Source organism: Medicago sativa, chromosome 1 (assembly GCF_051527215.1).
Source record: "Medicago sativa cultivar Bolivia chromosome 1, Bolivia_mono, whole genome shotgun sequence".
Taxonomy (NCBI): domain Eukaryota; kingdom Viridiplantae; phylum Streptophyta; class Magnoliopsida; order Fabales; family Fabaceae; genus Medicago; species Medicago sativa.
In genome coordinates, this window is record NC_140749.1 from 18,630,867 (window position 1) to 18,646,428 (window position 15,562).

The 15,562-nt window shown below is 34.8% G+C and overlaps 4 protein-coding genes across 11 annotated transcripts in view; all 4 read left to right on the forward strand.

The window, feature by feature from the left end:
- The window catches only part of LOC146953339 (RNA-dependent RNA polymerase 1-like), a 33,861-nt gene extending 29,004 nt beyond the window's left edge, over positions 1 to 4,857 (forward strand). For all 5 annotated transcript variants that reach the window (XM_085709025.1, XM_085709008.1, XM_085709016.1 and 2 more), the window contains exons 3-5: positions 525 to 2,365; positions 3,187 to 3,337; positions 3,717 to 4,857. In XM_085709025.1, coding sequence (XP_085565151.1) covers positions 525 to 2,365; positions 3,187 to 3,337; positions 3,717 to 4,544 — 2,820 coding nt within the window. In that variant the 3' untranslated portion in view covers positions 4,545 to 4,857. The remainder of the gene's footprint in view (positions 1 to 524; positions 2,366 to 3,186; positions 3,338 to 3,716) is intronic.
- The window catches only part of LOC146953336 (RNA-dependent RNA polymerase 1-like), a 72,271-nt gene that overhangs the window by 38,721 nt on the left and 17,988 nt on the right, over positions 1 to 15,562 (forward strand). The gene's annotated exons all lie outside the window — the stretch shown is intronic.
- Positions 1 to 15,562, forward strand: part of LOC146953338 (RNA-dependent RNA polymerase 1-like) — a 46,782-nt gene that overhangs the window by 29,004 nt on the left and 2,216 nt on the right. Inside the window, exons 1-3 of one of the 3 annotated variants that reach the window (XM_085708952.1) lie at positions 11,498 to 11,655; positions 12,096 to 13,073; positions 13,634 to 15,471. In XM_085708952.1, the coding sequence (XP_085565078.1) occupies positions 13,065 to 13,073; positions 13,634 to 15,471 (1,847 nt within the window). In that variant the 5' untranslated portion in view covers positions 11,498 to 11,655; positions 12,096 to 13,064. Of the gene's footprint in view, positions 1 to 11,497; positions 11,656 to 12,095; positions 13,074 to 13,633; positions 15,472 to 15,562 lie in introns of those variants that run through there. The other 2 variants (XM_085708946.1, XM_085708949.1) reach the window with 2 other exon arrangements.
- Positions 11,722 to 15,562, forward strand: part of LOC146953344 (RNA-dependent RNA polymerase 1-like) — a 72,168-nt gene continuing 68,327 nt past the window's right edge. The window contains exon 1 of the mRNA XM_085709074.1: positions 11,722 to 11,739. The gene's annotated coding sequence lies outside the window, so the exon portion shown is untranslated. The remainder of the gene's footprint in view (positions 11,740 to 15,562) is intronic.

Here is a 15,562-nt window from a genome sequence, read left to right on the forward strand (position 1 = left end):
TAAATTTGTATTCATGTAATGCCTGTTTGTTGCATTTAATGTATGATATATCTGATTTTGGAGTGCTTTCACTAGTCATCTACTTATCTAACTTTGATTAGTTTTATCCTTGGGAAATACCGTTGATTTTTTATTGAACATTGTTGTTTTATGGAGTATTAATATGGGAATGACATTATTTTGGTTTGGAGCTCAATCTAAATTTGGATAGTCAATTTGAGAAGAATGTAATTTCAGTGTTCAAATTAACTGTTCAATTAAAACCCAAGCTTAGTGATCTCAAGAACATCGGTTTAAGGTACATTTATGGCTATTCTTGAAACTATGAGTTGTAGTATTATATAGCTAGATTGGTAGTAAGATTTAATGCAACAATTTCTAATCATTATGTTGCCTTTCATCTCATCATGTTCAGTAAGTTTTCATTCAGCATCATTTCTTACACAACAGTACAAGATTATACAGTGCTAAATTCACTGCACATCACATATGATGAATGTTTTTTGTTTCTCTTCTGTTTGTAGTTAATTGGTGCTCCTCGGGTTTTTGAGCTTTATTCTCCTACTTCAGATGATGCATATAACGTATACGAAGATCCTTTCAAGAACTATTTTAGCGATCCCCCTGATGACCAATGGATCCGTGCAAGAGATTTCACTCCATGCAGTTGTATTGGCCAGTCTTCTGCTTTATGTCTAGAGCTTCCTAGCAGCACAGATTTTCCGAATTTCAGGGAAAACTTTGCTCATTACGAGGAAAGTGCGGGTCCATACACATTGGAAAGCGGCTCACCTTTTTCTTGCAATCCGGATGTTGTCCCCATGGTTGCTCCTCAAGGAATTCAAATTCCATTTGACATCTTGTTTAAAGTTAATTCATTGGTTCAGCATGGGTATCTTTCAGGTTCTGAACTCGATAATGCTTTCTATCATCTAGTTGATCCAACTAGAATGAATGTTGAGCTTATTGAGAATGCTTTAGAAAAGATGTACTATTCAAAGGATTTCTGTTATGAACCCGTGAGATGGCTGAAAGATCAGTACAAAATGCACCTTAGTTCAAATAATCCGCCTCGGTCACCGACTATATCTTTGGATAACGGTTTGGTATATGTTCGCAGGGCACAGATAACACCTTGCAAAGTATACTTTTGTGGTCCAGAGATTAATGTCTCAAATCGTGTTCTGCGTAAATACAAAAAACATATGGATAACTTTCTACGTGTTTCGTTTGTTGACGAGGAGTTGGATAAACTGTATTCATCTGATTTATCTTCACATATTTCCGTGGGTGGAAGAACTGATATATACTATAGAATTCTTTCCATCCTTAGAAATGGCATAGTTATTGGTGATAAGAAGTTTGAATTTCTAGCTTTCTCATCAAGTCAGTTGCGTGAAAGTTCGCTATGGATGTTTGCTAGTACACCAACTGGAGACACCGCTGGTTCCATAAGGAAATGGATGGGAGATTTTAGCCGGATAAAAAATGTAGCTAAATATGCTGCTAGACTTGGACAATCTTTTAGTTCCTCTACCGAAACTACAACGGTCAGCAGCACCGAAATTGAAATTATTCTCGATGTACATAATAAAACCAAATATGTCTTCTCTGATGGAATTGGGAAAATATCTCTTGAACTTGCCAGGAGTGTGGCTAAAAAATGTGGTTATGATCCTATGCCGTCTGCCTTCCAAATTCGTTATGGCGGGTACAAAGGAGTTGTGGCTGTTGATCCAACCTCATCGGTGAAGTTGTCACTGAGGATGAGCATGCTCAAGTATGATTCAGACAACACAGATTTGGATGTTTTGGCATGTAGTAAGTTTCGGCCGTGTTATCTGAATCGACAATTGATTACTCTCTTATCCACTCTTGATGTCAAGGACAGTGTTTTCGAGAAAAAACAAAAAGAAGCTGTTGATCAACTGAACACAATATTAACAGATTCGACGAAGGCACACGAGGTTTTGGACTTGATGTCTTCAGGGGAGGTCACTAATATTCTGAAGGAAATGCTTATTTGTGGTTACAAGCCTAATGTTGAACCATTTCTTTCAATGATGCTGCAGACATTTAGGGCCTTGAAACTTTTGGAATTGCGGAAAAAAACTAGGATATTTATTCCAAAAGGAAGAGCAATGATGGGAGTTCTAGATGAAACTAGAACTCTAGAATATGGTGAAGTTTTTGTTCAATATTCTGACAATAGTGAAAACAGTCTTTCTCATGTTGTGAAAGGTAAGGTTGTAGTAGCAAAAAATCCCTGCTTGCACCCGGGTGATGTGCGTGTTTTGAAGGCTGTGGACGTGCCTGCTTTGCGCCACATGGTGGATTGTGTTGTTTTCCCTCAAAAAGGTCACAGGTAGATATATTCTTAAATATCTCAACCATTATGCATGTTCAACAAAACACTATTTTTATAGGATTGTTTATGTAATATAACATTTAATTTTTGCTTTCCATAAATAACTAACTTTCTCTAAAATTTGTGTAAGTGAACTTGGGAAAAGTTATTAGGGTGCTACATTTCTTTAGTTAATATGTTGCTGATACATCTTACGAAATAATGCACCCAATCCAATGCTTAAAATGTTCGTAACTTTTTCCCTCTCTTTACTTGACAAGGTTTCATTTTCATTTTCTCATGGAACATTTCTATTTTACCATAGACAGCGGCTCATTTTAATGCTTCATCTATGTCCTCAGAGATTTAATATTTAAATATCCTTTGTTTATTCATTCAATGGATCAACTAGTTTCTATATTTTGAATGTTCTACTGTAAAAAAATAGACATATAAGGTTTTATTGTGAAATTGCTTCAAGAACGCCTTGTAATATGTTCTTTTAAGACTCCTAGTTTGATCATCTTCACTTCTTTTAACCCTTTTACATGAACATTTGAGAGTTTTAATTCACATTTGTAATTTTATATAAACTAAATAAAATTAGTAAAATATAAAACATTATATCCTTAAATATACATTTTTTTTTGCAAAGTTTGTTCCCTGTGAATATGAACTCATCCACAGAAGTAGGTTTCAAATATTTTGCAGTTATGTATAGGTTTATCATTTAGAATGTTATTTTGGCAAGTGGAAATCGAGATGTTACTTACCTCTATAGTTAAGTTTTTTTGTTTTAAAACTGCCTGTCTACACTAATAACTGAGTTCTAATACCAGGCCGCATCCAAATGAATGTTCCGGAAGTGATCTTGACGGGGACATCTACTTTGTTTGTTGGGATCCTGAATTGATTCCACCCATGACAATTGATCCAATGGAGTATGATTCTGCCAAACCTATTGTGTTGGATCATGATGTGGAGATTGAGGTATTGTCCTTTTAGCTTTACGTCCACATGCAATTTTTCTTGTATTTTTTGTATGGTTTTAGCAACTTGTGTAATGTGATCTCTCTTTGTTGTAACATTCTTTGCTGTTTTTATTAATATAATTACTCTCAACTGTTATATCCAAAATTTTACAAATTTTCTACTTATAAAAAAAGACTCATGCAAGCCACATGGTATAAATCTTTTGGTTATTACCTCTTTGGTTTATGAGGGAAAGGGATTGTGGTAATCTGGAGCAATAATTGTTTCAGCTAGGATTCAAACTCGGGTTCTACCAAAAGATCCATACTTTACAGAAGCATATTAACCCTGCAACATGCATTCTAATATAAGTTAATAACATGGTTTCATGGTGCAGGAAGTGCAGAAGTATTTTACCAATTACATACTCAACGATTGTCTTGGAATAATTGCCAATGCACACACTGTCTTTGCAGACAAAGAACCTGGAAAAGCAATGGCAGATCTCTGTGTTGAGCTTGCAAAGCTATTCTCAACAGCAGTTGACTTTCCAAAAACCGGTATCCCAGCAGAAATACCTCGTCGTCTTTTCCCCACAGAATATCCAGATTTCATGGAGAAGCCTGACAAACCTACCTACAAATCAAAGAATGTAATAGGAAAACTTTTTAGGGAAATTCAAGGTATTTCAACAAAGGACGGCTCTATTACATCCTTCACATTGGAAGTGGCTAAAGAGTCCTATGATTCCGACATGGAATTTGACGGCTTTATGGATTATGTTGATGATGCCTTCTATCATAAAACCAATTATGACTACAAGTTGGGAAATCTGATGGACTACTATGGTATCAAAACTGAAGCAGAAATCCTAAGTGGGAATATTATGAAAATGTCGAAATCTTTCACCAAAAAAAGGGATGCGGATGCAATTACTATGGCTGTAAGGTCCCTAAGGAAAGAGGCGAGGAGTTGGTTCAATGAAGGCGATACTGGTGCAGATTCTGGGAGTGATGATGCATATGCAAAAGCTTCAGCTTGGTATTTTGTTACTTACCATCATAGTTACTATGGTTTGTACAATGAAGGTATGCAAAGGGACCATTTTCTAAGCTTTCCATGGTGTGTCTATCATTTACTTGTCCAAATCAAGAAGGAGAAAGCCAGAATGAGGATGCATTCGAGCATGGAACAAAGTTTCAGTCGCAGGTTGCGTCTTGACTGACAAATCTGCTTAGTTATTGAACTTTGCATTTTCATATTTATGGTAATGTCATGATATATAGTTTTAAGTATAATGCAAACTCATTAGTGGTATTATGAATGAGTTGTTTTTTTCGTCCATGTTTCTTTGTTTTGATTGTAAATATTATTATGAAGACCTGTAGCGGTATTATTCACAGGTCTTCTCTATCTACTTATTTGCTTTTTGTGGGTGAATGCATTGTCATTTCAAAACATTCTATGCTTTAGAGAGCATTTTGAACTTATATTATGGGTACAATGTGGAAATAAAATGAATATATTATGGTCATAAATATTTACCAGAAGAAACACGGCTTAACAAGCTTTAAAGTTTCTACAAAAGTTGAGAATTGTCTTGAGTATTTAAATCTAGTGGAGAAGAAAAAGAAACCTTAGACTTATGGTAAACCATTTTTCTTTTTAGGGTTGTATTTGGAGAAAGTGTTATGGATGAACTGAAGTGGTAAAGGTTTAGAGTAAGGGAAATATATACGAGGAATGATCATAATTATAAACTTAGAGAAACACAAAAAGAACGATCAATGTGGACGCATTGCGAAAAGTGAGTTAATCTTGGAAGAAGCGTTGCACCTGTTATATGCAAAATTCGATTAACCAATTTTTGAGTGAGGTAGCCCCACTTTACTCGAAGATTGAAAGAAACAACGACATGTCAAAGTACCAAAACTCGAAGATTACTAATTCGAAGATTGCTATTTCAAAGAAGACATTAAAATGTAACGTCTAGAGTTAGTCGAAATATTTCAAATCATACAAAAACTGCCAACATAAGTGTATCAAGAAGTTTTTCACGCAACAAGTTATGTATTTTTCAACGCCAAGGATTCAACTCTCAAAAGGAAACTTGCAGAAGACTCTTGGATGTTAGAAGACTCATGACATCTATGGATCATAGAAGTTAGTTTATTTCTTGTTTATAAATTGTATGATCAGACTTCACACACAGAAGTTCATTTTCATTTCATAAACTATGCATAATAGATAAATATATTTGCTCTCATAGAATAACACATCTCCTAGGAATCATTGAAAGAACATTATTGCATGAAACTCACCCCTGTCATATAATTTATATTTTTCATGTTTCTTTGAATAGCAAATCAACGTACGACGAAGTTCATTTCCATTTTCTTATTAAGTTGTTATTCGTCTTTTAGACGGACATCCTTTGTATTAAGACATGAGAATTGAATTTATTCTTTCATTTGTCTTATACTAACCTACATACTTGAACACACTCTTAGGAGACAAATTGTTCTTCTTTTTAATAGTCTTGCTATTATCACAATATAATTCAGAGACATTGTTCTTTGAACCGACGCAATCATAACTCGATTAGGGGCAAAGAATTACCATCTCCAAGTCATTTATCACAAGTCGTTTCCAAACTTTAAGAATATCCATTTAATATGATTTGAATGGATGTACATGTGAAAATGAATAGATATTAATCTCATCTTTTGAACAAACATATTGTATGCTTTTGCCAAAACTAGAAACTTTTGGTGGTGACCGGGGTTCGAACCCCAGACCTTGTACCATTTAGCCTATGGATACGTGACATGTGGCCAAAAAAGATTTAAGGGTTAAGATTAAAATATTAGTTTAATAATAAAAAAGGAACAAAACAAAATGTGTCTCGTCTTTTTCCTTTTCAGTGTTCCATCTTCTCTGCTTCTTTCATATGTTTTAACCAAACGGTACGTCATTGGCGGTGGGATAAGAGTAGGAGGGTAAGATTGGAATGCGGTGACAAAAAATGAAGGAGAAATAAATAAAGGGTTTTGCTAGAAGCCACCCATGAAGGTGTCTTTTAGCAACCCACACCTCAAGATGTGATTTCCACTTTTTAATTATAACTTTGCTAAAAGACACATTCATAAAAATTAGTTGGTGTCTTTTAGCAATTGCTCATAAAATAACTTGTTAAAAGACACATTCATAAAATGTGTCTTCTAACAAAACCCATAAATAAATTGATAGATATGTTAAAAGATCAATATGCGCTTTTTTTTTATATTAAAGGGGAAATACTAACAAGTGCCCTAAAAACATTATTTGTTATGAAGTTTAAAATGAAAACTTTACCTTGAAAATTATGCATTTAACACATTGAAACAACAAAAAGTAAATGTTATAACATAAATTCATCATTTCTAATTTTAAATCCTTAATAAGGATACTTGTTAGCACGGCCGATATTATATTTCTAATATGAATCACACTATAGAGAGAAAAGACAAAAAAATGATGTTTATATAAAGTAATTAATATAAAAGAAATACTAGAAGGCTTATGCAACAAGGAATTGCCGTGGATTGGTTTCAAAAAAGTACAATGATGAAATGAACCCACATATATTCTTTATCTCATTGGGATTAAGTTTTCCTAGTTACTATGATTCGTGTCGCAATGAATCCGAACTTTTTTTTTCTTTACAAAGTAAAGTAAGTTTATGATTTTATTAGTTAAAAAACAAAAATTGGCAAGGACGTACATTGTAGGTGTTGGAGGTTTCAACTTCACACACACTTCGTGTGTGTTTGGTGTGGCGGTGGCTAAAATTGATTCTGACAAAATTAATTTTGATAGAATTGATTTTGGTTAAAAGCGAGTTGAGTGTAAATTGATTTGTGTTTGGATATTTTTTTTTGACCAAAACAAAGTTAACTATTATCATTAATCAACCAATGTTCAATACAAGAAGGATAAGAATTAAAAATATGGTGACTAGCCCAAGAACAGGCCGCCCTAGCTAAAGTATGAGGAACCATGTTCGCTTGTCTCCTAACAAACTTCACCTCGAAGTTGGAATGTAAAGATAACTGATAAATAATACTAGAAACAATCGCATAGAATTCTGAATCACCAAGTCCCGGAGACGATAGAGCTTGCACTAGAGTAGCAGAGTCAGACTCGAAGACAACCCGGTCCCATCTGTTCACATCAGCAAAGTGAATAGCAGCGAGTAAGGCTACTGCCTCCCCCTCCAGAACTGTCATATTTGCCCGTTGCCATTTCGTTTGAGCCCGAATAAATTTCCCACGGGAGTATCTAACACAACACGCAAAAGATGTAAGATGGTTACAGTCATGGAACGCGGCATCCACATTGCACTTCAACCATGTCTCGCTCGGTATCTCCCAAACTAGGTTGTTACCTTGCACTCTATTCTGGCCGTGTTGCACAACCCGCAGTAATGGATGTTTATGAACCTCTTGCCATTGCTGCCATGCATCTAATGCTATCCTTCCAATGCTTGTTGAAGTATGATGAGCGTCATTCCAAATGACATCATTACGTGCAGCCCAAATTTGCCAAAGAAGTAAAGCCACCCGACCAGCAATGTCTCGGCTTTCTGAACAACATATGTCAAAAACAAAATCTGCCAAGCTGCGCTCAGTTCCAACTTGCGTTTGCAGCACAGTCGAAAGTCCTGCCCAATACCAACTTTCACGCACAACCGTACAACCCACAAAAGCATGCCAAAATAGATACTTTTATGTTTGGATACTTTTATGTAGAAGTGATTCTTATTAATTTATTTTGTTTGGATAGTTGAGATCAAAATTGCTTTTGAGGGTGTAATTACCAAAAGGGGTGTATTTAAACAATATATTTACAAGTTTTTTGTTTCAATTTAAACTATTTAAAATATACAACATAAATTTAAATAACGGTCCAAAATAGATATAAAATATTAAATATTTTTTTCTACTATAGATAATTATTTTAATTTTTGTTGGTAGAAATTTTTTTCATAGAGTCGTTCATTAATTTTTAAAATTTACTGAATGCACAAAGCTTAGCCAAAATGTCTCTATATTTGTTTTGGTATTGTTGGTCTCTGTTTTTGGGTTCGTACAAATGAGTTTTGATGGCTGCTGTCTATTGTCATGAGTTTTAGGGGTCAGGTTTGCGTTTTGTTTAATGCAGATCTGAGTAGGGGTGTTGTGGCTGTCTGTTTGTTTTGAAGGGGCAAGTTTTGTGTTGCTGTTGTGGCTTTGTGTGTTGCTGTTGTGGCTTTAGGTGTCTGGTTTTTGTGAGGGTATGGTTTTTTATTTATGGGTTGTTGAAGAAGGAAAAATGATGTGTTTTTGTGCATGAATTAGTGTTTTTGAAGGAAGAAAGGTGCATTTGGGTGTATGGTCTTTAGTATGAGGAGATTCCCGTTTGCCTCAAAGAGGGAATGGATGTGTTGGTGTATTGTGCAAGGACATTGGTTTCATTTTGGGTGGTGGCGACAATGTTGTTTTGGTGGATCGGTGGAGAGAAGAGTCCGACTTGTGGTGGTGGATTTGTGTGGTGGTGGTGATGAAGTGGTGATAGAGTGCATCGAAAATGCCGCAGCTGTTTTCGTGGTGGTTGTGTGGTGGCTGATGGGAGGGTCAGTGGGGTTTATTGGTTTTCGTGGTGGATGGTGCTGGTTTTTTGTGAGGATTAATGGTGGTTTTTTGGTGGTTAATGGTAGTTTTGGTGGTGGTGCTTGTGATGGCTAGTGGTGGTTATGCTTTTTGTGGGTTTTCTTCTACGAGTTTTGTTGTTGACGGGGTTTTCAAATACACGGATGTTAGCTGGTGTGGTTTGTTTAAGGTGCGGTTACATGGGTTTTCGGTAGGTTTTATAGTTATTTTGGAAAGGTTTTTTAACGGTTTGGCACAAGATTTGTTTCTGCTAATGCGTAGGCGTTTAGACTTTAGTTTTTGGAGATGACTTCTTGGTTTGGTGTTTAGTTTTTACTGGTTTAGAGGGCCCTCAGTGGAGGGTGTTTTTTGGTTTGCTTGTAAAAATTTATATTTGATACATGGGTGTTTGTTTGGGTGTTTCGCATATATACGGACACTTTTCTTTGTATGTTGTTCTTTAAGTTTTCTAGCTTAGCATTCCTTGTGATTGCTAGGATTCTTTGTGTTTTATTAATTTCATTTTAGTTTCTTCAAAAAAAATATTAAAAAAAAGAAATTGTTGGTTAACTACAAAATAATTAGTAGAGTTAAATTACAAAATCCATGTGAATGCGAATAAGCATTATACTAGCAGAGCATTAATTTATTTTAAACAACGTGACAATAGTTGCAGGATTTATTTGGTTACCAGTCTATGAGCAATTAAGTAAAAGGCAGTTAAGAAAGATATATCAGACATCAAAGTTATGGTAGAATTGATTATGCAAAAGCTACAAATTGGAGAGTTGGCTAGAATCAATTCTAGCAACAAGAATTGCTTCTCTCTATCAAAGTTATGGTAGAATTGATTCTCTTATATGCAAAAGCTACAAATTGGAGAGTTGGCTAGAATCAATTCTAGCAACAAGAATTGCTTCTCTCTATCAAATTTATGGTAGAATTGATTCTCTTATATGCAACTTGTTTATTTTATGAGATGAGATAAATAATATGCAACTTATTTATTTTATGAGATGAGATAAATATATAGAAAATGGACCATCTCTGCTTGTTTGAGTATGAGAGAGAGGGAAAGAGAGAGATTTGAGTAGAATGGACAACAACAAAGAGCCAAAGAGAAAATTCATATCCGAATATCTTGCCACTAGGACTAGTTAAAAAAAAAATAGTTATTTTATTATGTCTTTTTTGGGGGGAGGTGATCTATTTTGTGTTAATAAATATTTTGCGCGTGCATGCTAAGACTTATAATTGAACCTTGTGTTACTTAAATAAGCGATAAATGTTATCCAATTTTGTTAACACTATTGCATGCTTACATTCAAGTCCAAACCTTGAATTATGGTTAAATTAAAAAAATACCATATCATCTCATCTAAACCCCTTGTATAAATTACTAACGTGAACTTATTCTTGGAAGCACCCAATATTAATACAAGGTCTTAAAATTCAATAATAACGTTTACCAATGAAGTTTTCAAAATTTGAAGTCAAGTCCCTACTTGTCACGAACCAAACACACAAATCGTGACCACCGCACAAACATATGCATTTAGTCCGACAAACCTAACGACCAAACTAGACAAACGACAAATAATATTCACATAACTTTTTTACTTCAAAACAATATTTACAGAAAGAAAAATGCTAAACATCCCGAAAACTATTATCCAGAAAACATCCCGATGGCACTTGATTGGCTACTTATCACCACTACTTTGATTTCCACAAATCAGGATTTAGTCAACAATAGGTGATGCAGTTTCCCTGATAAATACACGCTCGGGATGTTTCCCGAAAAATAATTCGGGATATATAGCAAAGCTGTTATAGAAATTTCGCTAGAGTATCCTCATCCAAAGTTTCAAAATGACATATTTACCTCCTTAAAAAAATGACATATTTACATAATGGTATGTCTCAAAATAAAACATTTATAGACTTCAAATAGTTGCAGATATTTCGACTCAGCATTTACAGAAAAAGTAAAGGCGACCATCAAGGAAGCCTACCAAAAGAATGACACCGTTGAACGTCGAATCTACTAGCAACTTTCTACTTAACTACTTGGAAATCTGAAGAAAAAAAATAGAAAATAAAAGAGTAAGTCACACAAATTTAGTAAGAGACAACAGCCACCACTAAATAAAAGAGAAACACCCATGAACATGAGTAATTAAGTTTCTCAAATCTAATGTTCATTTACAAACTTTACTTGCAATTTTCATACCCCTACAATATTCATGTCAATTTTTGTTTTCTAATGAATAAAATCATAAACTTTACTTTATAATAAAGAAAAAAAAAGGTCGAATTGATTCACATGCGACGGGAATGAAAGTAACTAGGAAAATTTGATCCCAATGAGATAAAGAATATATGTGGGTTCATTTCATCATTGTACTTTTTTGCAACTAATCCACGACAACTCCTTCTTGCATAAGCATTCTATTACTCCATTTTTACAGTGGTGATATATCAACAATCATTGGTGACAATTTTCATCACAACTTTATGACATGAATATGAGAAGGAAAGTTGTCAAAAAATGATTGCAAAAATATCATTTCTTTTGTTATTATATTGGAATTTCTGAAACTGATTACTTCACTGACTTCATTGACGACAACAGACATTCTTGCTCTCTTTCCCGGATTTATCAAGGTCTGTCGATGATGATCACTTTCTTCTCAACCTTCTTTCTTAGATATACCATTTTCTTTTCTTTCATATTATTAACCTTTTCATGTATGCATTTTTTTTTGTGTGTGTTGTTAATGTTTGATTATTATTACATTGCAGTGTACTAGTAGTCTATAAGTTTTTATTTTTTGATTTTTTCAGTTTGAGTGTAGAAGTGTCTTTCTTCTCTTTTCTTTGATTCTTGTTTTTTTTTTTTCTTTTCTGAATTTCATCACAAGTCATTTTTGGACAAGGTGTTAATTTTTTACCTTAAAGGGTCAAATGCTTATAAACTTTCACTACTTGGATTGGACCATAGAAAATCATTGACTGTGTTTGTAAATCATTTACTTGATGTAGTAGTTTAACAGTACTGTTATTTAACATTAATTTTTTGAATTATTTTCTTCTATCCTATTTAGGAAAATCAAAAGAGTTGGCATTGAAGATGGTTAAAAGTAAAACAATTAAGTTGCATGGATTCCCTCATCATGTGACCGTGCCTGATGTAAAGACATTTGTAGAGCAGTATACTGGTGAAGAAAGTGTGGTTGCTATAAAAATAAGGAAGTGTAGTTGCTATAAAAATAAGTGTTGTTGCTATAAAAAGATGAGATTTGTTCAAATTCGAACGGCATTTGCAACTATTCAATTCACCACTACAGATCATGCTACATATATGATGGCCTTACGTAGCGGAAAAAAATTGCGGTTCGGGAAATCCTATTTAAAAGTTATGAAAATGGAAAGAGATATTGATCCAAAGCCAACGGCATTCTTCTACAGATTAGACGATGTTAAACTGTATTTTGGCTGTCAGATCTCAAAGGAAAGATTCTCTGTATTATGGGGAAAGATGGATGCTAGTGTAGATTTTGGGATTGGATTGAGAAAGTGGCGATTCTCTATGTGCCATGACGATAAGAAGTTCAAACTTGAGCTTTCATATGAGAATATTTGGAAGATTGAACTGCATCAACCATGGTTTAAAACTGCAAAGTATCTATTGATTCAGGTTGTTAAATTCAACTTTTCATTATTTTAAACCATGTTCTTCATTTTCCTTTTTTATTTTAAATTTTGTTTTTCATGTAATGCTTCTTTTTTGCATTTAATGCATGCTATGTTTTATTTTTGCTCCATATGAATTATGAACAATGGTGTGGATGTTTTCATAATAAATATAAATTTTTTCTAAAATTGTCATGATATATCTGATTTTGGATTACTTTTGAGTAGTTTTATCTTTGTGAAATAGTGTTGATTTTTTATGAACAATGTTGGTTTTTTTTTGGTGTAAACTGGGTATCCTTCACGTGCGCGGTTGCGGAGACTAATCCATCGAGCCTTGTGAAATAGCTATCTTGAGAAGATTGATTTATGATACATCTATGGCTATAGTAAGATTTGAAGGAATGTGTTCTTTTTTTTTTTTTTTGTTTCCTTTGATTTCATGTTGAGCAAGTTTTCTTTCAATATCATTTCTTCCACAAGAGTGCAGCTCTTAGGTTTTTATACTCGGCTTAACTCATCCTTACAAAACCAGCTTGTACCGTGATAACTGTCCAAACTTTATTACCACTGCATAGGCCATATCTCCAGGCAATGTGGGACTAAATCCACTCCTTCACGCCCAACACAATAAAGGTGTTGGAGGCTGCAATGAAGCCAACCCAAATGCTGCAATTGGATGGCTAGAGGCGGACCACAAGGAAAGCAGAATTTCCAACAGCAGCAATTTTTATTTCTTTTTGTGCTAGATGACACCTTACTTTCTAAAAATAAACATTTTTATGCAATTTAATGTTTGCTAAATTATGTATTAATTAAGCCAATTTTGATCTCTTCAACTTTGAACTCTTATCGTTATTCGAAATTTTTTTACTCTGTAATTGTATAGAGCTAAAATTTTATGCACATCCCATATGATAAATCTTATTTGTTTCTCTTCTGTTTGTAGTTAATTGGTGCTCCTCGTGTTTTTGAGCTTAATGTTCCTACATCAACAAGTAAAGATCCTCTGAAGAACTATTACAGAGATTCCCCTGATAAGCAATGGATCCGTGCGATAGATTTCACTCCTTGCAGTTGTATTGGGCAGTCTTCCGCTATATGTCTAAAGATTCCTAGTAACAGAGATTTTCCGAATTTCAGGGAAAACTTTGTTCATTATGAGGAAATCGAGGGTCAATACACATTGGAGAGAGGATCACCTTTTTCTTGCAATACGGATGTTGTTCCCATGGTTGCTCCTCCTCAAGGAATTCAAATACCATTTCACATCTTGTTTAAAGTTAATTCCTTGGTTCAGCACGGCTGTCTTTCAGGTTCTGAACTTGATAATGCTTTCTATCGTCTAGTTGATCCACTCAGAATAAAGGTTGAGTTTATCGAGCATGCTTTAGAAAAGTTGTACTATTCAAAGGATTTCTGTTATGAACCTGCAAGATGGCTGAAAGATCGCTACAGAATGTACCTCAGTGCAAATAATCCGCCTCGGTCACCGACTATATCTTTGGATAACGGGTTGGTATATGTTCGCAGGGTTCAGATAACACCATGCAAAGTATACTTTTGTGGTCCAGAGATTAATGTCTCAAATCGGGTTCTCCGTCATTTCCATCAACATATCGATAACTTTTTACGTGTTTCATTTGTTGACGAGGAGTTGGATAATATGTATTCAGCCGATTTATCTTCACGTATTTCTAAGAATGGGAGAACTGAGATATACTATAGAATTCTTTCCATCCTTAGAAATGGCATAGATATATGTGGTATGAAGTTTGAATTTCTAGCTTTCTCATCAAGTCAGTTGCGTGAAAACTCGCTATGGATGTTTGCTTGTACAACAACTGGACTTACCGCCGATTCCATAAGGGAATGGATGGGAGATTTTAGCCGTATAAAAAATGTGGCTAAATATGCTGCTAGACTTGGACAGTCTTTTGGTTCGTCTACTGAAACTCTAAGCGTCAGCAGGAAGAAAATTGAAATTATTCCTGACGCAAAGGTTAAACATGGTGCAACCGAATATGTCTTCTCTGATGGAATCGGGAAAATATCTCTTGAACTTGCCAAGAGAGTGGCTAAAAAATGTGGTCATGATTCAATGCCATCCGCGTTTCAGATTCGGTATGGCGGGTACAAAGGAGTTGTGGCTGTTGATCCAACCTCGTCTGTGAAGTTGTCACTGAGGAAGAGTATGCACAAGTATGATTCAGATAACATAAAATTGGATGTTTTGGCATGCAGTAAGTTTCAGCCTTGTTATCTCAATCGACAATTGATTACTCTCTTATCCACTCTTGATGTCAAGGACAGTGTTTTTGAGAAAAAACAAAAAGAAGCTGTTACTCAACTGAACACTATACTAACAGATTCAACTAAGGCACATGAGGTTTTGGACTTGATGTGTTCCGGTGAAGTCACTAATATTCTCAAGGAGATGCTTATCTGTGGCTACAAGCCTAATGTTGAGCCATTTCTTTCAATGATGCTGCAGACATTTAGGGAATCAAAGTTGTTGGAATTGCGACAAAAGACTAGGATATTTATTCCAAAAGGAAGAGCAATGATGGGAGTTCTCGATGAAACTAGAACCTTAGAATATGGGGAAGTTTTTGTTCAATATTCTAGCAATAGGTTCAGCAGTCATTCTCATGTAGTTAAGGGTATGGTAGTAGTAGCGAAAAATCCCTGCTTGCACCCGGGCGATGTTCGTGTTTTGAAAGCCGTGGATGTGCCAGCTTTGCGCCACATGGTGGATTGTGTTGTTTTTCCTCAAAAAGGTCACAGGTAGGTATTCTTAAATATCTCAACCATTGTGCATGATCAACAGAATACTATCTTAAATATCTCTAATATTTAAGTGATTGAACTTGTGAAA